The sequence below is a fragment of the Peromyscus leucopus genome, chromosome X (assembly GCF_004664715.2).
Source record: "Peromyscus leucopus breed LL Stock chromosome X, UCI_PerLeu_2.1, whole genome shotgun sequence".
NCBI lineage: Eukaryota > Metazoa > Chordata > Mammalia > Rodentia > Cricetidae > Peromyscus > Peromyscus leucopus.
The window spans coordinates 38,157,679-38,180,412 of record NC_051083.1 but is presented as its reverse complement, the minus strand read 5'-3'; the positions used below and the strand labels follow the sequence as shown (position 1 = coordinate 38,180,412).

Here is a 22,734-nt window from a genome sequence, read left to right as displayed (position 1 = left end):
ACAATAAAACTGGGCACCCTCAAATCACAGCTGTACTTGGCAAAGGGGTCCCAAGTGCAGGCAAAAGAGTCACAGACACCCTCTCCACTCCACTTGTCAGGAGTCCCACAGGAACTCTAAGCTATACAGCTATAACGTATATGCACAGGACCTAGTTCAGACCCATACAGAGTCTGTGTTTGTCACTTCAGTCTCTATGAGCTGCTCTGTGCCCTGCTTAGTTGATTCTGTGGGCTGTATTCTCATGGTGTCTTGACCCCTCTGGCTCCTACAATACTTCCTTGCCCTCTTCAGCAGGATTCCCCAAGCTCTGCCTAATGTTTTGCCGTAGGTCTTTGCATCTGCTCCCATCAGTTGCTGGATGATGCCACTCTGATGACAATTGGGCTAGGCACTGATCTACGAGTATAGCAAAATATCATTAGGAATCATTTCTTTGACTTTTTTTTTTGGCCAGTCATGTTTGGTTCTATCCTGGGTCTCTAGACTATCCTGCCTCTTGTTCCTGGTCATCCAGCCAGTGTCAGGTATGGGCTTCCTCTCATGGAATGGGCCTCAAGTTGGGTCAGTCATTGGTGGGCCTCTCCCACAAGTTTTGTGCCACCATTACCCCAGTACATTTTGCGGGCAGAACAGATTGTAGGTCAAAGGTTTTGTGACTGGGTTGATGTTCCAGTCCCACTGCTAGGAACCTTGCCTGGTTATAGAAGATGGATACTTTAGGGTCTATATCCTTCATTATTGTAGCCTTGGGGAACCAGCTCCAAGGGTGCACACAGGGCTTGCAAGGAATCCACGGTGTAGGTGGGGCTAAGACTTTTTTCTAGCAGGGTGGTGGCGGCGCACGCCTTTAATCCCAGCACTCGGGAGGCAGAGCCAGGCGGATCTCTATGAGTTCGAGGCCAGCCTGGACTACCAAGTGAGTCCCAGGAAAGGCACAAAGCTACACAGAGAAACCCTGTCTCGAAAAAAAAGACTTTTTTCTATCTGAGGATTTTTAGGGAAAGGAAAGAACTCACACTCTCTTGATGGTTTCTCACTTTATTCTCTCATATTGACTCTGAATCTCTTTGTTCTTCACAGTTACATATACCCAACAGAATCTTTCATGTTGAATATAGGAGTTACATCTGAAGGTCACATTCCAGTAAATAATAAGAAACAGAGTTATCCTAACAACTCACATGGAATAAATCTGAACTCGCTAATTGGTGGGCTGCAGTTGCAAAGAAAGAACCAAACATTGTTATTTTACTAGGGAGATAGTCTTATAAAGGATTTTAAAGGAGTTATAAAACTAAACTATTGAGTCTAAGAAAAATAGGGAAATCATGTACTACACCCTATATTTCTGAGTGTAATAACATTTTAAACTAACATTTTGACATTAGTCATAAATGCCAGACTCTCTCACAGTGGGAGTGTTTACAGGGAGAGAGCTGTGTCTTAAATGCTTTGGCTGGAATTCAGGTTTATCTTAATTCTCTTAGTATGAGCTCACTTTGTCACTCTCCAAAGCACAGTGATAACAAAAGCATTTTAAATCTTAAAACATATTTTTCTGTCCTGCGTGTAACTTTAGACCATAAAAAAGGAAACTTGCAACTCTTTCTAGGGACTGTGAAGTCAGATTATTCTCTGTAGCTCTAGCCAGTTGGAAAAATCTTTCCTCGCTGTGTAGCTGAACAAAAGCCATTTGTCCCTAGACCTCGGTAAATTGCTGTCTGTCACTAGTGCAATTTCAGGACTTAACATTAAAAACAGTTAGTTGGCTGAACTGTGAGTTTTCCAGTTACATACCTGCATTATAAAACTATAAAATCATTGTCCTAATTTATCAGCCATATCTAGCAAGAGAAACTGGCATAGCAATTAGTTTGCTTTGCGCCTTTAACCTTGGTTCAACAAATCAGACAGCTGGCTATATGTCCTAGTGAAGTAGACTGCTTTTGCTGGGAATAGTTTATCTTAAAAACCATTAGCAAGGTACCTGGTCTAATCTAAAGTTACTCTGAAGCTTTATATCTTCTAATAGTGTACAGATGTCTTGGCAGCTGGGGAAATTCAACTGTTTTCCTATGTCAACCTGAGCTATGATATAAAACAGCTTTTTGTGGAATTCTATAGGCAGTGGTTGACTCCCCATATATAAATACATCATATCAGATACCAGAGAAAAGCATGTAGCAGCAACAATGTGAAATCTCAGCATAAGCAAACGACATTCTGGAGTCTATATTCTCATAAGTCTCGCTTGAACAAAACATTCCCATCAGAGAGTTGAACTTCTGGTGGGCTGACACCTGAATATTAATTGCCATCTGGTGTACTTATGTCATGCCTCTTGGCACTCCATTACTAGGGGACTTCACTAGGGTTACTCTCATAGATTCCAGGGAGTTTATACTATACTAGGTTTCCACATGCCCCACATTTCCAGTTATCTCTCCCCGTACTGTCTCCTTCATCTTAATAGCCTTCCTTCCAAAACCCTGGAGTCAGCCATTATCTATAGAATCCTGGGGCTCCTTTTAGTGGGAACTAGTATCTGACTCCAAAATCTAGGCACTGGAACTATATTGGTAATATTTTGTCATTTATTTCTATGCCTCAGTGTATAGAGCTAGGATATGTGTTAAACAAAATACCTCAGGAGTTTAAATGGACATTTATGTGTGAAATTTAACTATACAGGTCATATTTTTTTTTACTGTTAAAGTGAATACTTGGTTTCCAGCAACAGGTACTTGCCCAAGGCCTGAAAACTGAAGGCTGTTTAGTTGGATAAGGGGATTGCGCTCTATTGCTATTTTCTCAGGACAATCTGGTGACCCAATCATGTATGTATTAGAAACCCAGCCTAGGAGTCAGTAATGAGATTTTTTCCCTGTTATATAGAAAGCTTGTTTGGAAATCCAGGTTATGATTGAATACTACCTTAAGCCAGCTGTGGTGGCACATGATTTTTGTAATTTTAACACTTGGAAGATTGAAACAGGCAAATTGTTAGTTTATGGCCAACCTGGGCTAAGTGAGACCCCTTCTAAAAAAGAAAAAGTGCCTTAATAACTGTGATTTGAACAAAGAATAATACCCATCTGCTCCTATTAGCTCCAGCTGACCTTCTGTGAACAGTGGCTGGCCAGTGACTCATTTGCAGTCAGGGTATTGTTTCAGGTTTCTCTCCCAGCAGATGAATTTCCACTTCCCAAACTTCCCATTTCAGTTCTTTTGGTTCTTTAAAGCAGTGATTCTCAACTTAAGGGTCGTGACCCCTTTAGGGTTTGCATATCAGATATGTATGGTTCATAACAGTAGCAAAATTACAATTATGAGGTAGCAACAAAGTAATTTTTTGGTTGGGGTTCACCACAACTTGAGGAACTATATTAAAGGGTCGCAGCATTAGGAGGGTTGAAAACCACTGCTTTAAAGCATTTTTAAATTTTATTTATTTATTGAAATGTACATGCACATGACATGGCACATGTATGGAAGTGAGAGGACAGTCAGTTCTCTTCTTCCACCATGTGGGTCTGGGGAATAAAATTCAGGTCATCAGGCTTGTCAGCAAGTTCCTTTATGAGCAGAGTGACATTGCTGGTCCTATACAGTGTGCGTGCGTGTGTGTGTGTGTGTGTGTGTGTGTGTGTGTGTGTGTGTTGTGTGTTGTATAATATCTTAGTTACTTTTCTTTTTGCTATGGTAAAATACCCTGACAAAAGAATTTAGGAGAGAAAGGGTTTCTTGGGGCTCATGGGTCAAGAGTACAGTCTATGATATTAGGGAAATCAAGGCAGCAGGAGCTTAAAGCAACTGGTCACATTGCATCCATAATCAGGAAGCAGATAACAGTGAATGAATGCTAGAGTTCAGCTCACTTTTTCTACTTTCTATAGTCTGGGATCCCAGCCATTGAATAATGCCACCCACAGTGGCCTGGTCTTCCCACCTCAGTAAGTGTTGTCAAGGTAATCTTCCATAGGCATGCCTAGAAGCTAATGTAGTTTACATAATCCCTCACATGCTCATGCAGGGGTCTATTTTTCATATGATACCAGATTCTGTCAAATTGACAACACTAACCATACAGCATGTATTCACTGTACAGAATGATGGATCTCATAAAGACATTTTTGTACAAGTGTATTATAGACTTGGATCATATTGACCTCAATCATCTTTTTTTTTTTTCTTCTCCTTCTGTCCTCTACATTTTCCCAGATTGTCTCAGTCCTAATTTCATGTCATATATATGTATATGTATATATTATATACAATTTTATGTTTTGGTTTGAAATCTAAGATTCACAAATGATATATGTTAGATTTTTTCACTACAGTGAAGAGCTCTTTTTTTCCTTATTTTTTTAATTATGTGAGGAATTCAGTTTTTATTTTGAAGAATTTTTTATCACTTTTGTTGACTCATTATAGTTATTTGTTTTATTTTTATTTTGAAGAATTTTTAGTGATGCAGTGAATACCTTTTACCTAAATTCCCCAGTCAACATGGTACCACATTTATCTTTCTTACCCTATGAAATTACACACATGGATCATTCTTTTCTGAATCATTTAAATATATGCTTTTGTTGACTTCAACTCTCAGTAGTTTAGTGGCTGTCTCTTAAGAACAAAGTAATTCTCATACATGACTTTAATGGCTTTATATTACATTGTTTCCAACTTATTTAATAGTGAAGCAATTACATTATCTAATACATGATTCATATTTGGATTTTACCAGATTTCCCTAAAATATCCTTGTGAAGTGCCAGCCCAGATTCAGGATCCACTAAACAGTTGTTATCAACCTTCCTAATACTGCAACCCTTTAATACAGTTCTTCATGTTATAATTACCCCCAACCATAAGATTTTTTTGTTGCTACTTCATAACTATAATCTTGCTACTGTTATGAGTCATATTGCAAATATCTGATATGTTACCCCTGTGGGGTTGAGACCCACAGGTTGAGAACTGCTGCACTAAAGGGTCCTGCATTTGATTTGGTTATCGTGTTTGTTTAGCAGAAGTACCCTTCCTGCTTTCTATCTCTGAAGACATTGAGATTTTTGTAGTCCAAGTCAGTTGTCTTGCAGAACTTTCTAAACCCATATTTATGTCCCAATGAGTAGAATCAGGTTTAACTTTGTGGTAAGTACCTGTATCCTGTATTCTTTGTCCCTTTCTTTTCCTGAGACAGGGCCTTATGGAGTTCAGGTTGGCCTCAAACTCATTATGATGATGACCTTGTACTCCTATTCCTCCTTCCTCTATCTCTCATGTGCTAGGATTACAGGCATGTGCCACCATGCCCAGCTTCTGTATCCTTTTTAGAATGTGAACTTTCTAGTGGGTAGTTAGGTCTGTAAGGAGAAGGCTTACTTAATTGTTCCAGTGTCCATGTATGAGACTGTCAGTAAGTATTACCTAAAACAGATGGCAAAAGAAACCTTTTCATGCTAGGCCAGTGCCCTATCATTGAGACATAACCCCGATGAAGACTTTAAAACTGGCAGGCAGTTGTTCTTAATTTTTTATTAGATAATGGCGTAAATAGCATACACTTGACATCCTCCTATCTTAGCATTCCTAATCTTGAGATTACAAAAGTAAGCCATCAAGCCCAAATCTTAAACTGAATTTTTCTCTTTTCTTTAGGCCGGCATTTGTAAATCCACTCATCCCTGAAAATGCAGAAGAAGAAGAGCTCTTTAGACAAGGAGAATGTATGTTAATTTGTTTATAGTAAAACAAAAATGTAAAGCATATTAATTTTACCATAGAAGGGATTATTGAAGATTATATGGCTCCCTTATAATAGTCAGATGCCTTACTCATATCAGGAAGTTTTTAATAGTAAAAAAAATATTGTATTTTGCCCTATGGAGTTCATGCTTTAAACAGTTTTATTGATGAGATAGTATTAAATGAGGCATATTGTCTTTTTATTTTTTTATTGCTTGAGAATTTCATACATGCATATAGTGTCTTCCGATTAAATCTACCCCAATCCCTGCCCTTCTTTTCCTTCCTTCCCCACCCACTGCCTACTTTTCTCTCCCAATTTCATGTACTCTTTTTTAAACTGAGTCCACTTAGTGCTGTCAGGATGTGCATGGGTGCAGGGTCATGTACTGGAACTTTGGTAGCTATTTTTCATGAAATGGGAATTATATCTTAGTGCTTTAAATGCAAGTCAGGTGAGGGCTGTAGATCAATGATAACCAGTGTCCTCATACTAAAGTGATATAATTTCCATCTGAAAGAAAATACTCAGGCTGGAAAGGTGGTTTGGTGGTCAAGAACACTGGCTGCTATTCTAGAGGACTTGGGTTCAATTCCCAGCACCCACATGGCAGCTCACACCTGTCTGTAACTCCAGTTCCATGGGATCTGACATCGTCATACAGACATATATGCAGGCAAAACACCAAATACACATAAAATAAAAATAAATTATAAAAAAAAATATTTAGGTGGGCAATGGTAGTGTATGCCTTTGATCCCAGCACTTGGGAGGCAGAGACAGGCTCTGTGAGTTTGAGGCCAGCCTGGTCTACAGAGCAAGTTCCAGGAGAGCCAAGGCAGTTACACAGAGAAACCTTATCCCGAAAAACAAAAGAAAACAAAACAAAACAAAATAAAGTCTTAAAAAATAAAAGAAAATACTCACTGGGAAAAAAAGCTTTCTTTTGTGGTTTGGGATTGGAACCCAGGGCCTTGTACCTGTGCATAAGTGTTTTACCATTCAACTGTGTCCCTGGTCCATCTTTGGAAATTTTATGTGGTCTTTGCAGCCTTCTCTTAGAGATTTTATATATATAATAAATTATTCTTGTGGGATTTTGGAACTTAGATATACTTTGGATGCTGCAAAGCACCCTAGATGCTGTGGGGTGACCCTCCTGATCATCATACTTCTTTGTTTTTGCATACTCTAGTGAACAAGGGACGAAGAATTGCCTTTAGCTCCATTTCCTTACTGAAAATGGCTCCCAGTCCCGAGGAGAGGAATGCCATACATGAGCTGTTTCTTAGCACACTGGATCCAAAGTAAGTTAAGATGGGGAGACTGCAAATTGAGAAAGCAATCGAGTCCAAGGTCTTCTCCAGAGCCACACTTGAGTGGAGAATGTTTATAACCTGTTTCCTCTCCACAGTGAAAACATGACAGTAACTGGGTTTCATTCATCTCCACTTGCACAGGACTATAAGTTTTCATAGTCGAATTTTGCCTCCTAAGTCAGTGTGGATGGAGGATACAAAACTCAAGAGCTTGGATATTTGTCACCCTCAGGTACTAGAACTTTGTGAGCAATCTTCTGAATGCTAAATTGCATTCATGATAATTGTCTAAAATTTGACACACCTTTAAATGGACCTTTCTTACAATATTGTTAATTTCTTTGTTCTCTATATAAAGGTAGCCACAAACTTTTATTTATTAATACTCATTTTTTTTTACTTATTTATTTTTTAATAGGAGCGGAACATTTTCAATCGGATCTTTGGTGGTTTTCTTATGAGGAAAGCATATGAACTTGGGTGGGCTACTGCTTGTAGCTTTGGGTGAGTTTGACTTAAGTTAACTTCTGAGAAGCAAGTTATTTTATTCCATTGAAAGGAAACATTTGAAACCACTCTGAACTGCACTATAGAATTATGCTTTTTATAAGATCTGTGTGTGCACATGTCCACATGCTTGTGGGCACATTCTATTGTTGTTGTTTTGGGGGTTTTTTTGGTGTATGTGTCTCTCCATGTTCCAAATGGGTGAATTATGTAAGAGATAACACTGATCATATAGGTCCCAAATCATTTTTTCTTTTCCCTTTTTTGTATTGCTGTATTTTTTTCAGTAGGTCTTTAATTAATGGGCTAACATTCTAAAATCAAAGTTAAATGTCTCAGATTTTTTTGAATGAAAAACTTTTATTATATATTACTAGGTAATGCCATACATGAATACAGTATATTTAGAGCATATCCAGTCCCAGAATTTTACTTTAATAAACATTGCCCTCATGGTAGCTGCATTTGATATTTTTCCCTTTCTATACATTTATTTTTTGACTGTTGTTGTTTTGCATCAGTGAATTGTTAAGGGAAACATTTTAGACCTGAATTTTGCAGTTCATTCCAATTTTGGGCTTTCTCCAATAGTGGTTCCCGGCCATTTGTGGTGACAGTAGACGATATCATGTTTCAGAAACCCGTTGAAGTTGGCTCATTGCTCTTTCTTTCTTCACAGGTAGGTGTGTCGTGAAAGGTGAAAAGTATTTTTTTGTCATTTGGGTTTAGAAAAGAAGTTTTTACCTTCTGTGTTTCTTTTATGACTGGTTTCTTTCCTCCTTCCTCAAACAACTGATTGTCTTATGTCTGTAATCTGTTAGGTATGCTTTACTCAGGACAATTACATTCAAGTCAGAGTACATAGTGAAGTGTCCTCTCTTGAAAGTAATGAGCATATGACCACCAATGTCTTCCATTTTACATTCATGTCGGAAAAAGAAGTACCCTTGATTTGCCCCAGAACATACGGAGGTAAGTTGTGATGATTGCTTCTTCCTAATGAAAGAAAGAAATTCTCAAGAAAAAATTCTTTTTTTCTATGGCAGGGGATTGAACCCAGGGGTTTTCATACACTAGGCAAGTACTCTGCCACTGAGCTATATTCCCAGCCCTCATCTTTTAAATCACCTCCGAACCCAGGGATTCACATGGGCTAAACTTGTACTCCACCACTGAGTTATATTTCCACCCCTCTTCTTTTAAACTGTCCTCAGCAGTGTCCCCAAGCCTGTTAGCTCAGAAGCATGACTTTGGGAGACGTGGGGTTTGAAGTTCTGTAGCCCTGAAAGCTAAAGATACCTTTGGGGCCCCAGGAGTAGCTATTGCTGCTTTGCACAGCTGTTGTACATGGAGCTGGTTCAAACTGCAAATAGCCACTGATAATGAAAGCCTAGTGCAGCCAACAAAAAGAATGGAGTCAGGGTCTCTCTCTCAGCATAGTTGCTCTCCCTAGTATTCCCAACTAGTTATTCATCTAAATGCTTGTCTAGGGTGCTGCACATTTCTCCAGAGGTGTCTTTCTTGTGTTTCAGAGTCCATGTTGTATTTAGATGGACAGCGGCATTTCAAGTCCATGAGTGTCCCAGTGACCTTGAAAAAGGACTACCCTGTGGAGCCCTAGGAAAATCTTACTTGTTGCAAACCAGCACTCCCTGCACAGTGGCATAGTGCCTAATAAAGGCATGCTAAAAAGTATTGATGTTCGCATTGCTTTTCATCTTCCATAAAGGGGACTATATTCAGCTTTTAGAATGATCAGAAAAGCAGAATGAGTGGCTGGATGGGGCTGAGGGGTGAAAGAATGATTAAACAATAAATCCTTTTACAATGATATGAATTGTGAGCCTACTATATTGCGTCTGATGCCTGTGTACTAAAGATTTCAGCCAAAAGTTTTATACAGCTGGGCATGTTCTTTTGAGCGACATTCTTTTGAAGGCTGACTGGTTTCAGTAAGGTTGTCTAAAATCCCATCAATTCTATATGATTGTTTGTTGTTGTTGTTTTTCAAGACAGGGTTTCCCTAGCCCTGTCTGTCCTAGAACTCACTCTGTAGACCAGGCTAGCCTCAAACTTACAGACATCTGCTTGCCTTTGCCTCTGCCTCTGCCTCTTGAGTGCTGGAATTAAAGGTGTGTGCCACCACTGCCCAGCTTATTGTTTTTGTGCTTTTCTCCTAAAGGTTTTATTGTTCATAGAGGGTAAATGGAAAGGGGATAAAGGAATTCATGGAAGTCTATGGCATCTGTAAAGACTGTGGGAAGGTTTAAATCTGAAAATATCACAAACAAGTGTCCAGGGATGAGGTAGATGAGGAAACTCAGAACCATTTGTTCCTTCTTGCATTTACTAGATACACCATTTTATGGCTGGGCAGGATACATCTGGTTTAAAAACAGTAACTGTTCATTGTAGCTGGAGTTTTCTCCAGTTTTTTTTTTTTTTTTTTTGTACTAGCAAAAGCTATATCCTCCCCGTAGCGAACTGAGCAGCTTGGAATCTGCCATGTGGTAAAGCCCGCACGTTGTGAACCCACCATAGAGTAGCTCAAGCCCACATGTTGGGCGACTAGCTGCCCGCATGAGACATGAAGTAGGAATCTGTTTTGGGCTCTGTTTAGAATTGCTTATTAAGTATTCTCAGGTTTTAGGTGGAAACTCGAGCTGTTGGGTGCCAATTGTAACTGGAGATTTTTCTAGTCCAACTGGGGCCCGCAGCCACTCAGACCCAAGTAAACACACAGAGACACTTATATTACTTATAAACTGTATGGCTGTGGCAGACTTCTTGCTATCTAGTTCTTATATCTTAAATTAACCCATTTTTTAAAGCGAGAAAAGCATATTAATTTATTCTTTGACTTACTGTAATTATATATAAGATTTAAGATATACAGATCATCTAATTTGATCCACATATATATTTCATCAGTTTTATGTCCTTAAACAAGAGAACAAAAACTTTTTGGTTTTTTGAGACAGGGTTTCTCTGTGTAGCCTTGCGCCTTTTCTGGAACTCACTTGGTAGTCCAGGCTGGCCTCGAACTCACAGAGATCCGCCTGCCTCTGCCTCCCAAGTGCTGGGATTAAAGGCGTGTGCCACCACTGCCTGGCCCAAGAACAAAAACTTTTATACAAACCAACATGATGAATTCCATCATATCACATCCATTAAAGATTAGTGGACAATTTAAAACACATAAGTGGTCCTATCTTTCATATTCCTGATGTGAGGAAATTGTAATTTTGACTGTTTTCAATTTTATGTACTTGATAATTGAAAGTGTATCTCATGGAGTAGCCTCTTACACTCAGATTTCAAACCTAGCTTCTCTCTGAAGCTCAGGATACTGTCACAAGTGGACATGCACAGACAAGGACCTAGGTTTTGCAACTTTGTGCCCTCCACTCTCTTTGGCCTCCCTCATTTCCTCTCTTTCTTCCTCCTTGGAAATCACCACACAGAGAGAATTAGTGCTTTTAAGTTAAAAGTTGTGTTTTATTCACCTCCTGTAGACTTTCCTTCTGTTTTCTCTCTATTTTTTTCTGTTTCCACTTGTGGTTCATTAGTGAAGACGAAAAGCACCTGTTTACATAGACATCATATCTCTGTAAATTGCTAGATCACATCCTGTTGTATATTGTGTGAGGTAAGCTGAGTAATGTTTCTGAAGCTTGGTCTTTCAGAGAGGACTTGAGAAGCCCAAGGACACATTGACAGGGTGCAGAGGGATGGCTAAACTGAGTGAAATAATAGTATGAGCACTTTGTAATAGTGTAGCTGACTGTCATAGTTATAGCTCTGCCTATAGACACTATTATGTTTTAGATAATGCCATTAGTGGAATAAGAGCTGGAGCTCCAGGATTGTGCAGTAAGAAACTTTTCTCCAACTTTTTCATACATCTTATGGTTATTCTTAGAAATGTTACATGGATTTTCATGAGTGATATCAAGATCTAACTTTATATTCTCATAATAACTTTGCCATTTTTATTCAACTGGGGTTTTTATAGCCCTGCTTAGCAATATAAGAAATGCATCTTACTAATTAACTAAGGAAATGTGGATGTGATTTTTTTTCATTTTTCTTAAGAATTTTTCTACTCATTCCACATGCTATCCACAGACCCCCCTCCTCCCTCCTCCCACCCCTAAGCCCTCTTTCCCATGCTACCACACATGCCCCTAATCAAGGTCTCTCATGGGGAGTCAGCACAGCCCAGCACACTGAGCCTAGTTAGGTCCAAGCCCTTTCCTACTGCATCAAGGCTGTGCAAGGTGTCACAGCACAGGCACCGGATTCCAGAAGCCTGCCCATAGACCAGGGACAGATCCTGATCCCCCCTGCCTGGGTGCCCCCCAAACCGTTCAAGCCAAACAACCGTCTTCTGTGTCCAGAAGGCCTAGTCCAGTCCCATGGGGTCTCCACAGCCACCAGACCACAGTTCATGGGCTTCCACTAGTGTAGCTGGTCATCTCTGCACGTCCTCCCATACTGATCTCAACGTCCCTCTCCTGCAGTATCTCTCCTCTCTCTCATCAGTTGGATTGCCGAAGCTCAGCCTGGTCCCTGGCCATGGATCTCTGTATCTGCCTCCATCAGTCACTGAACAAGGGCTCTATAATGACAGCAAGGTTATTTGCTAGGCTGGTCACTAGAGTAGATTGGTCCAGGTACCTTCTGGACCACTGCCAGCAGACCAAGGTGGGGTCAACCTTGTAGATTCCTGAGAGCCTCCCCAGCACCCTCCCTCTTCCTATTCCCATGATGTCCTCATCTATCATGGTATCTTCTTCCCTGCCCTCCCACTCTGTCCCTGTTCCAGCTTGACCCTCCCATTTCCCTATGTTCTCATCCCCCTCTCCTCACCCTCTGCCACCCCCCACACCCAGTCCACATGTAGATCTCATCCACTTCTTCTCCACAGGAAATTAACCCATTTCTATTAATCTATAAGTTGCCACGTGGCTTGTGGCATACTGGTACTTTACATCTTGCTTCTCATGGTGGCGGCAGCTGGTAGAATTCTCCTCTCTGCTTATCCCTCCTATACTATACTTCCTGCCGGGCCAATCAGTGTTTTATTTAGCAATCAACCAGAGCAACACATTCACAGCATACAGAAAGATATCCTCTGTGCACTAGTCAGGCATTTGACCTGTATGAGATCATATTTCTTTCAAGTATCATGGTGAGGCAGGATCTGTAACTCACCATAGGGTTTGCCACTCAGGAAATTGAAGTGCATGTAGGCTAAGTGCCTTGCTCAAGGTCTAGCAGATCAGAAGTGGCCTGCTGGCAGTTTGAGTGCAGAGTACTCTTGAGAAGTACAGCATGCTGCATTCAAGGAATATAATAGCAGGAGGCATCAAACCCACTGGGAACTTAAAGGGAAACATTCCATTTCTTATTTCTTGCCTTCCCTATCTCCCATTCCTCACCATTTTCACCTCTTATTCTTTTTTCCTTCCCCTCACCCATTCCTTTTTTTTCTTTTTGGGATTGTAGATTAAACCAAGGGACTTGCATGTGTTCCAACACAGTGTTACACTGTAGCCAGCAGTGCCATTAATTTGCACCTAAGACAGTTTATTCCATGATGGGAAGGGAACTTGATCAAGTTTAGAAGAGGAGGGAGCAGAATAGAGGGTACATAGAAGATTAAAGGAATTTCTGGCAGTGTTCTTTATTAAGGGCTGTAGATCAATGAAAACAGACAGCTCTGCCTTGGAATGATCTAGACTGATTTAAAACTGTTTGTGTAATACTTATTAAAATCATAGTCAATATAAGGTATCTGGCATGAACAGTCATGGGAACAAACAGCTCACTGTGAGGCATGCAGTTTAATTGAATGGGATCACTACCACTTGGTGACTCATCTGGCCATTTGGTGCTGTGTTTTATAGATCTACACATGACATGGCTACATAAGACTTAGCTAGATGGCTAAATGGAGATGATCTCCATTAAGTTAAATTCATTTAAGAGATTGACTATATATCTCTTTATACATTATGCATTATACGATTAAGCATTTGTGCCTGTACACTGAAGTTTGTTTGGGATTTTTTTTTCTGTTTTAAACACAGTGTTGTGAGAAATATCCTAAACACCTAAAACATTTGGCCCCTAAATTCTTTCCTCGGGAACAGTATGAAGAAGTAAGCTATCTAGGCCAAACACTATGCAAACAGTTAAGATAGAGAATTCCAGAACAGTCAAGCACACTCAGTTAGATATTCACAGTTGCTCTGGAAATTGCCAAATTTTTGTCTTTTAAAAATGTCTATGCAAAAAAAAAAAAAAAAAGTCGGGCGTTGGTGGCGCACGCCTTTAATCCCAGCACTCGGGAGGCAGAGCCAGGCGGATCTCTGTGAGTTCGAGGCCAGCCTGGACTACCAAGTGAGTGCCAGGAAAGGCGCAAAGCTACACAGAGAAACCCTGTCTCGAAAAACCAAAAAAAAAATGTCTATGGCTTTTGATAGGTAAAATTATATTTGTTAATTGTCTTTCTTTGAATCCCACTGAGATCAAACAAATAAATAGCTTATTTTGTTTTTAATTAAACTTTTCAAGTCAGAAGTAACCCAAATTTTGTTAGTATTTACTAATACAGATATTGAGATTCTGGGCTGAGGCTGCATAGCTCAGTGGTGGAGTGTTTGCCTGGCATGTTCAACCTTAAGCATAGAAAATAAAGATGTTTTGTTTTGAATAAAGATTTTTAAGTAGATTAGATTAAAACATATTCTAAAAGATAACATTGTTTCTAGATTATTAATGTTCTGTTTCTCTTCCTGAAGAAATAGTAGAGAGGGCTGGGGGCTGTAGCTCAGTTGGTAGAGTTATTGTCCATCATGAATTAAACCCTGGATTCATTTCCAGCACCAAATAAACTGTGTTATGGTGCCTCATACCTGTAATCCCCCAACCCAGAGCTAGTGACAGGAGGATTTAAAGTTAACCTCAGCATTGTGGTGCATTCCTTTAATCTCAGCACTCAGGAGGCAGAGACAGGTGGATTGCTGAGTTTGAGGCCAGCCTGATCTACAGAGTGAGATCCAAGACAGCTAGGGCTACATAGTGAGACCTTGTTTCAATAATGATGATGATGATGATAATGATGATAATGAAGTCATCCTCAACTACATAGTAAGTTAGAGGACAGTCTGGGCTGAAACCCTGTCTCAAACAAAAAAAACAGATGAGAACATTTTTATTAATTTTATTCCTTTAATATTCATATTTTTTTGTTTTTTTCAAGACAGGGTTTCTCTGTGTAGTTTTAGTGCCTGTCCTGGATCTCGCTCTGTACACCAGCCTGGCCTTGAACTCACAGAGGTCTGCCTGGCTCTGCCTCCACAGAGTGCTGGGATTAAAGGCATAAGTCACCACTGCCTTTAACATCTGCACAGCTTTAGTGTGCACTGAAAAAATCAAGCATTTTTGTATTCTACCAAAGTGAAAAAGTTAGCAGTGCATTCTAATACCTGGCACTGATCTTTTCATTAGTCTAACAAATTCACATGGCAGAAAGAACAATGACTAATAGAGAAAAATATATCCTAAAATGAACTTCAGTCTGGGAGGCTGACTTCTTCACAGACAAATGTATAAATCCTAAATATATCATAATATAGCCCTTTTAAAATTTTTCAGTTATGATCTGGTCTAACAAGATTTAACTAAGGAAGTTTGATTTTGTGGAGCTCCAAAAATTCTACCCTGAAATACTGCTCTTCAAAACAAAACTGACGCAAGGAGAAGATAGGTTTTTGTTTCAGACAAATTTTGTTAGTTTTCAATTAAAACTACATTATTACCACAATCATTGCTCAAAGGACACTTTTTTATGAGAAAATGCAAATCAAAATTGAAATTGGCACTGAAGGGCTAGGAGTTTAGTGGTGGAGTGACTGACCAATATTCCCAGGGTCCTAGGTGTAATCTCCAGCTATGCAATATATATATGAATATATATATATTTACAATTTATATATATGCCCAATAAAATTGATATAAGGATTAAGTATATAAAGATTAACAATCTCATTACAAAATTTGGAGAATAACACATTGAGATAAGAACTGATAAATGTAAGGTCAATTAGCCATAGGACATAAAAGACAAATACTACATATACAAATTCTAGCTTCTAAGTTTTATGTATGTGAATTTGTATGGGAGTAGCTGTATGTAGAGGCCTGGAAATTAGAAAGGGGTCCATTAGAGGGAGGGAAATGAAGCTTTAAGGTGGGGAGGACACTAAAACAGCTGATATGAAAGTGGAAGGGGGAATATTGAGGGTGGGTTTAAGTGTGTGTGTGTGTTAGAGGTAAAGGTCAGGGAGATGGAGGAGATAGGGATCTGGGAGATGAGGGAGAGGAGAGGGTGGGAGTAGGGTCAGCCAAAACTATGTATAAAAAGATAAGGAAACCTACAATGTTTATAAAGCTAATTAAAATTTATTAAAATGTTAAGTGAAAGGCAAAAAGGATAAATGACTCTTAGAAACATTAGAACTGTCTGCTAAAGTTCATATTAATTAAACTTAGCCAGTAGACAGAAAGGTGTCTTCTGGAAGCCTCTGGTAGTCCCCATCTGGTGCTGAAGATCTGGATGTTCACTGGAGAGTTGCTACTGTCAGGTTCATGTTGACAGGTGGAGGCTGGAATCTAATGTCTTCTGGCTTCTTCAGCTTTTTCCATCTGGGCAGGTCTTTTCCTTTAGTCACTGCCCCACATCCTGACCCTCTCTGGAAATACTTAAAGGTATACTTCACTAGCTCAAAAACAACTCTCACATTTATTATTCCTATATTTTGGTACTGGGAACCAAACCCAGGGTCTTAATGCCTTATAGTCAAGTATGCTACTTCTAAACTAAGTTCTCAACTCCTATTTTTTAAAACTTTTTTGAGACAGGATCTTGCCATGGAGCCCAGGTTGGACTTGAACTATAATTCTCCTGTCTCAGTCTCCCAGGTTCTGGGACTGCAGGGAAGTGCAACCAAATCCAGCCCCTAAATATGATACTATTTGTCTCAATACATACAAAAATTAGTATCAACAGAAGAAATACTAAGTGGAAATAAATGTAATTATTTCAGGTTCCTTACCATAAAATATTTTGCTGTTACTTTCTTGGAGTAACTTCCTATCTTCCTATTCTTTTCTGTTTTTTTTCCAGACCAGTGATTGAACTCAGGGCACTTTACTACTAACCTATACCTCTACTAACTCATACCTCTAGCCCTTTTATCCTATTTTAAGTTTATTGTTTTCTCTGGTCTGGTTTGACTGAGACAAGCTCTCATTATCTAGCTCTCTAGAACTTACTATGTAGACCAGGCTGGCCTCAAACTAAACTGAGATCTACCTGGGTCTTTATTCCATTCAAAACAAACAAACAAACAAAAAACTATTAACAAGTTTGTTTGAATAGCAAGCAATTAGTGAGTTGGGGATAAAAGACTTCAAGAGGTCTAGCATTCCCAAGGCATTTTATATCCATAAGAACTATCAAACATAGTTATCACCCCTACTAACAACAGAATAACCATTAATAGCATGAAGGCTAGGCACCCTTGCTTATGACTTGAGTTTTACAGAACCACATTTCTATTCTCTGTAATCATAAGGTCCATTAAAGATGAATGCAGGTTGACGTAGTGATGCACATCTGTAAATACGGCACTCAGAAGGCTGGCAGGAGGATCTCAAGAGACCCTGTTTCAAATGATAGCAAAACAACAAAGACAGTGAGAGTGTGCCCATCAAATGACAATTTCAAATATTTAATGATACATTTATAGGTTCTATCATAGAAAAGACAACTTCACAATGTAGTTTTAGGGGTTCAAAACATCCTACCCCTGCATTATTTTGTCTACTTCTCAAAACACTTGAAAAACACTTTTCTGTGAAATACTTGGCAATGAGCAATGAAAACTTTGTTTATAATTCTCATTCTCTACCAGAATTTGCCATCTTTTCCTCACTAACATTAGCTAAATGCTTAAACTGCATCTTTTAAAAAGGTGATTAATTTAGGTCTTAAATACTTTATATTACTTTACCTTTCAGATGTCCTTATCTTTGGAACCCTCTCCTTTTGCTGAAGTGTCTGGAGGGGAGGAATCGTAGTGGTATGGATTGTTCTTTGGGACCTTTTCACTCCACATTTTCTTCCCTTCTTCATCAAATGCTTTTTGAAGCTCCAATGCAAATAGTCTATCTTGTTCTTCTTGCTGATGCTTCTCAAAATACAGATTCTCCAAATCTATCAGCTTTTTGGTAATTAAGACTTGCATTTCGTCTTCATCTGAGGAAGATTTGGAGGGCAGGTCGTAAGTGCCAAGCTCACTGGCTGCTTCAGATGAAGATTTCTCATGCTTTCTTTTAGAAGTATGTTTACCGCTCGAAGAGTGAGACATTTTAGCTTTTGCCTCAGTTGTGCCGTTTCCAATTTCCACTGTCATGGCTGATACACTGCTTCCACTCTCTGTTTCGGCAGGAGAGTGAGCCGTAGCTTCTGCTTTAATGTTCTTAGGTGGTACATACAAGTTGTGATTAGAGCAGCTTGGTTCTGCTGCCTCATTTCCCGAAGTGCCCACTTTCACATCACAGCCGTAACACAATGCATAACGGGAACTTATAGCACCAGGGTTTGGAATCTCAGGACCTCTTGTACCTGTTTTAGTTTTCTTTCCCTGTCCGCCAGTGCTCTTCCCATCACTGTCAGTTTTTACAGATGTTTTCTTACTATCTTGCACAGCATCATGCTGTGATGCTGACTCAAGCTGAGAGCAAGGAACGGAAAATTTTGAGACGTTGTCACAATGTTTTTGTTTCCTTTTTCTCTTTCTTGGGGATGTTGCTGTATCATCCATGCTGAGTTTTTTAGCCTCTTCCTCCTCCCTTTGCTTTTGTTCTTCCAGTCTGCGCTTTTCTGCCCGTATTTTTTCCTCCTCCATGTCCTTTGCCAATAACTGCCTTATGTATTTCTTAGTAGCTCTGTTTTGTTTTTCCTCGGTGGCCTGGCGCTCAGCCTCTAGCCTGAGCATCTCCTCTTCATATTCTTTCCTCAATTCCCCGGGATTACTTATTACTCGAACTGGCGGCGGATCCTCATAGGAGACCAAACATGACTTGTCCTCCTCAGGGCACCTACGACTGCATTCCTCTGGATACTGAGCTTGAATTCTTTCCCACAGTTCCTTATTGATAAGACTACTTATATGAGTATGGTACCGAGCCCATGAAGAGACCCAGGTGCGGCAGAAAGGGCACGATAAAAATGTTTTTCGGAGAAGGGCCTTAAAGCATGACTTACACACTGTGTGGTTACAAGGCAGAGTTATGGGCTCGATGAGAAATTCCATACAAAGGAGACACTGGCAGTCATCTAAAGTCAAGTCATCAGGTTTAGATAAGGCCATTTTAGTAAATAAACAAGTCCCAATTTAAACCGGTACCTCAGCAGCCTGAGAGGATGCTCCGTGAATGGCGGCAACAGCAATGGCGACTAAAGAGAGGGAGAGAGCCGGGCACTTCCGTCACGCGTTACTTGATATCCGGTTACGGTAGCCGAGAGGGCCCCTACTGCTTCATGGGAATGTTCTAGAACTCCTTTCGCGTCTGTCAGCCCTAAGTGAGAACTTTTAAAGTGAGAACTTTTGATCGATCTTCCGGTTGTAATGTATCCCTCCGAGGAAACTTGGAATTGTTATGTTTTATATAAGACAGGGTCTGACTTTGTGGTCCAGACAAGTATTGAGCTTGTGATTCTCGTATCTCAACCTCGTACACGCTGGGATTATAGGCATGCTGCCACCATTCCTGAGCTCTAAATTCTTAGTTTTTGTTTAGGTCTTCCTTCAATATGCAGTCTATGAGGATGGTATATTATTGATTTTTCAAAAGTTATGGTGTTGGGGACTGGAGAGATGGCTCAGTGGTTAAGAGCACTGACTGCTCTTCCAGAGGTCCTGAGTTCAATTCCCAGCAACCACATGGTGGCTCACAACCACCTGTAATGAGATCTGGTGCCCTCTTCTGGCCTGCTGTCATATATGCTGTATACATAATAAAAAAATAAAATCTTAAAAAAAAAAGTTATGGTGTCTTGTGCTAGATAGACGGCAAGGGACTAGATTCATTTCAAGCATTTGTCTTTTTCTTGAGTGAATTCCTAATAGTGCTATGATGTCAAAAACCAGGAGCTAACATCAAGATATTGCAGGGTAAAATTTATTCACAGCCAAGCCTAATTTACAATCCCCTCCTGGGAGTAGGAGAATGTAAGCAGCCCTCAGCCACAGCAGAGAGAATCTTATTAAAGTCTTTCATGACCTTTGAAAGCAAGTGAAGCTTAAACAAAAGCATAGATTTTTGCTGTTAGCATTTAGCACAAATACATTGTCAGAGTTTTTGACGTCATTGTGATTGGCCAATTCTGGAAAGCCTCGTCAAGTCGATCTGGTTTTTCAGAAGATCTTTGTGGTCTGTTGGTTTTTAAAAAAACAGGTGGCGCATGCCTTTAATCCCAGCACTCGGGAGGCAGAGCCAGGCGGATCTCTGTGAGTTCGAGGCCAGCCTGGGCTACCAAGAAGGCGCAAAGCTACACAGAGAAACCCTGTCTCGAAAAAAAAAAAAAAAAAAAAAAAAAAACCAGCCTACACAGTAGGAACGTGAATATTATTACACCTAAGAAATACAAAGAAGAAAGCCGGGCGGTGGTGGCGCACGCCTTTAATCCCAGCACTCGGGAGGCAGAGCCAGGCGGATCTCTGTGAGTTTGAGGCCAACCTGGGCTACCAAGTGAGTTCCAGGAAAGGCGCAAAGCTACACAGAGAAACCCTGTCTCGAAAAACCAAAAAAAAAAAAAAAAAAAAAAAGAAAAAAAAAAGAAAAGAAATACAAAGAAGAAACATCAAGATTTTGGAAACAGGTCTGGGAGCTGAATAAGAGGAATGGAGGCTCTGTTATTTTATTTATTTTATTTTATTTATTTTTTCGAGACAGGGTTTCTCTGTGTAGTTTTGGTACCTGTCCTGGATCTCACTCTATAGTCCAGGCTGGCCTCAAACTCACAGAGATCCACCTGGCGATGCTTCCCGAGTGCTGGGATTAAAGGCATGTACCACTGCCACCCAGCTTCTGTTATTATTTTTTTAGCAGATGAAGTAAATCATTTTACCCATATTAAAATCAATAGTGAAGGCAGAAATGGGGAGGTCAGCCTCTACCATTAGCTGAGGTTTATTCACAAGCCACATTGAAAAACACTGCATGAACAGACAACACCCTCCTTGGGTGTATTATAATGCATTGTGACTTACAAAAGATAAAAGCAAGCACCTGTAAAACCCTCCTTTGCTGCTCTGGAGTTATGGATCAGGGTTTAAGAGCGCTGGCTGCTCTTTCAGAGGACCAGGGTTTGATCCATAGTACCCATATAGCTAGTCACAACGGTCTAATTTCAGTTCCAGGAGATCCAGTGCCCTCTTCTGATCATCAAGGGCATGGCATGACATGGTGCACAGACTTTTATACAAAACATTCATATAAAATAATAAAATTAAATTAAAAACCCTGCTTCACTTTCTAATATCTGCTATTGTGAAACCTACTTGATCACAGACACATTTAAAAAAATATCTGTAAGCACATTAAGCAAACTAGGAAATTTCTGTAGTTTTAGGGGGCTTGAGATCATACTCTATTTTAGAGCAAGAAAAATATTACCTAAGAAGTGAGTTGGTATCCTCTTTTACTATAAGAATCATTATTCGTTTTGTTTCTTTTTAAATATATTCTCTTTCAGTTGAGACATTTTGATACATAATTACAGTATTTCAATGCATGTATACAGTGTGCAATGATCAGATGAGGGCAATTGGCATATCAGCCTCCTCAGAAAGTTACTCTTTCTGTGTTGGAAACATTCAAAATCCTACTTTTCTAGTTATTTTGATATATATGTGTCATTAATAGCTAACCTGTAATGCTATGGGACATGAGAGTTATTCTTCCTATCCAGCTAACTATCCTACCTTCAATCTCCTCTTCTAAAGCTCTCGTAACCACAACACATTACATGAATGAGGTCAACTTTTTAGCTTCCATATATAAAAGAAAGAGAACACTTGATATTTGTTTTTCCTGTGCCTGATCAATCTCTCTTAACATAATGTCCTCTGGTTGTATCCATGTGCAAAGAATATAATTTTGTTCTTTTTATGGCCAAATAATATTCCAGTATATATCACATTTCCTTATCCATTCATCTGGCTATTGTGAATAATTCTGCAAAACATATTCATAAGCAGATGTCTCTTTCAGGTACTGTTTTCATTTCTTTTGGGTCTAAACCTAGTAGTGGGGTTGCTTGATTAAATGGCAGATCTATTTCTATGGTTTATTTTTTTAACATTGATAATTCCATAAAGGCTGCACGACTTTCTATTCTAACTAATTTAAACCAAATTTAAAATAACAGTTTAGATACAGCTGACCTTTCCAACTTTTAAAGGCTCTCAGTCTTTTAAAAACAAAAATAAAAACCCCAGGAGTATAATTGCTTGTTGTTGCTGCTGATATTTTATAAAACGTTAACTTGTAATAAAGTACTTAACTTTACAAAGAAAATTCTGAAATAATCTTTTAGCACTATGATTCACTCACTTATTCATCTTTTGTATAAGATGAGAAAGATGCAAAGAATTAGTTCTGGAGGACAGTAATGGTTTGTAATACAATATCTTCCATATTTAAAATATTTTTATTACATTTAAATTTTGTGTGTATGCATGTGTACCACAGTCTGCATATGGAGAGGACAGACAACTTTTGGGAATCAATTCTTACCTTTCCCCATATGATTCATGAGTCCTGGGGATTAAACTCAGGTCATCAGGCTTGGTAGTTAGCACTTTTTTTTTTTTTTTTTTTGGTTTTTCAAGACAGGGTTTCTCTGTGTAGCTTTACGCCTTTCCTGGAACACACTTGGTAGCCCAGGCTGGCCTCGAACTCACAGAGATCCGCCTGGCTCTGCCTCCCGAGTGCTGGGATTAAAGGCGTGCGCCACCACCGCCCGGCAGTAGTTAGCACTTTTGTCTGCCTTCCCATCTCACTGACACATTT

At 39.5% G+C, this 22,734-nt stretch overlaps 2 protein-coding genes across 6 annotated transcripts in view; one reads left to right on the top strand and one right to left on the bottom strand.

Annotated features, from left to right (window-relative positions):
• The window catches only part of Acot9 (acyl-CoA thioesterase 9), a 77,804-nt gene extending 68,392 nt beyond the window's left edge, over window positions 1-9,412 (top strand). For all 5 annotated transcript variants that reach the window (XM_028873199.2, XM_028873198.1, XM_028873197.1 and 2 more), the window contains 7 exons: window positions 5,668-5,735; window positions 6,951-7,062; window positions 7,216-7,306; window positions 7,493-7,578; window positions 8,173-8,260; window positions 8,403-8,553; window positions 9,114-9,412. In XM_028873199.2, the coding sequence (XP_028729032.1) occupies window positions 5,668-5,735; window positions 6,951-7,062; window positions 7,216-7,306; window positions 7,493-7,578; window positions 8,173-8,260; window positions 8,403-8,553; window positions 9,114-9,202 (685 nt within the window). In that variant the 3' untranslated portion in view covers window positions 9,203-9,412. The remainder of the gene's footprint in view (window positions 1-5,667; window positions 5,736-6,950; window positions 7,063-7,215; window positions 7,307-7,492; window positions 7,579-8,172; window positions 8,261-8,402; window positions 8,554-9,113) is intronic.
• Window positions 9,413-17,669: 8,257 nt separating this feature from the next.
• On the bottom strand, window positions 17,670-19,028 carry LOC114695813 (E3 ubiquitin-protein ligase RNF168-like). The gene has a single exon (XM_028873274.1). It carries the CDS (start codon window positions 19,026-19,028, stop codon window positions 17,670-17,672), a length of 1,359 nt encoding a protein of 452 aa, XP_028729107.1.
• Between the last annotated feature and the right edge of the window lie 3,706 nt (window positions 19,029-22,734).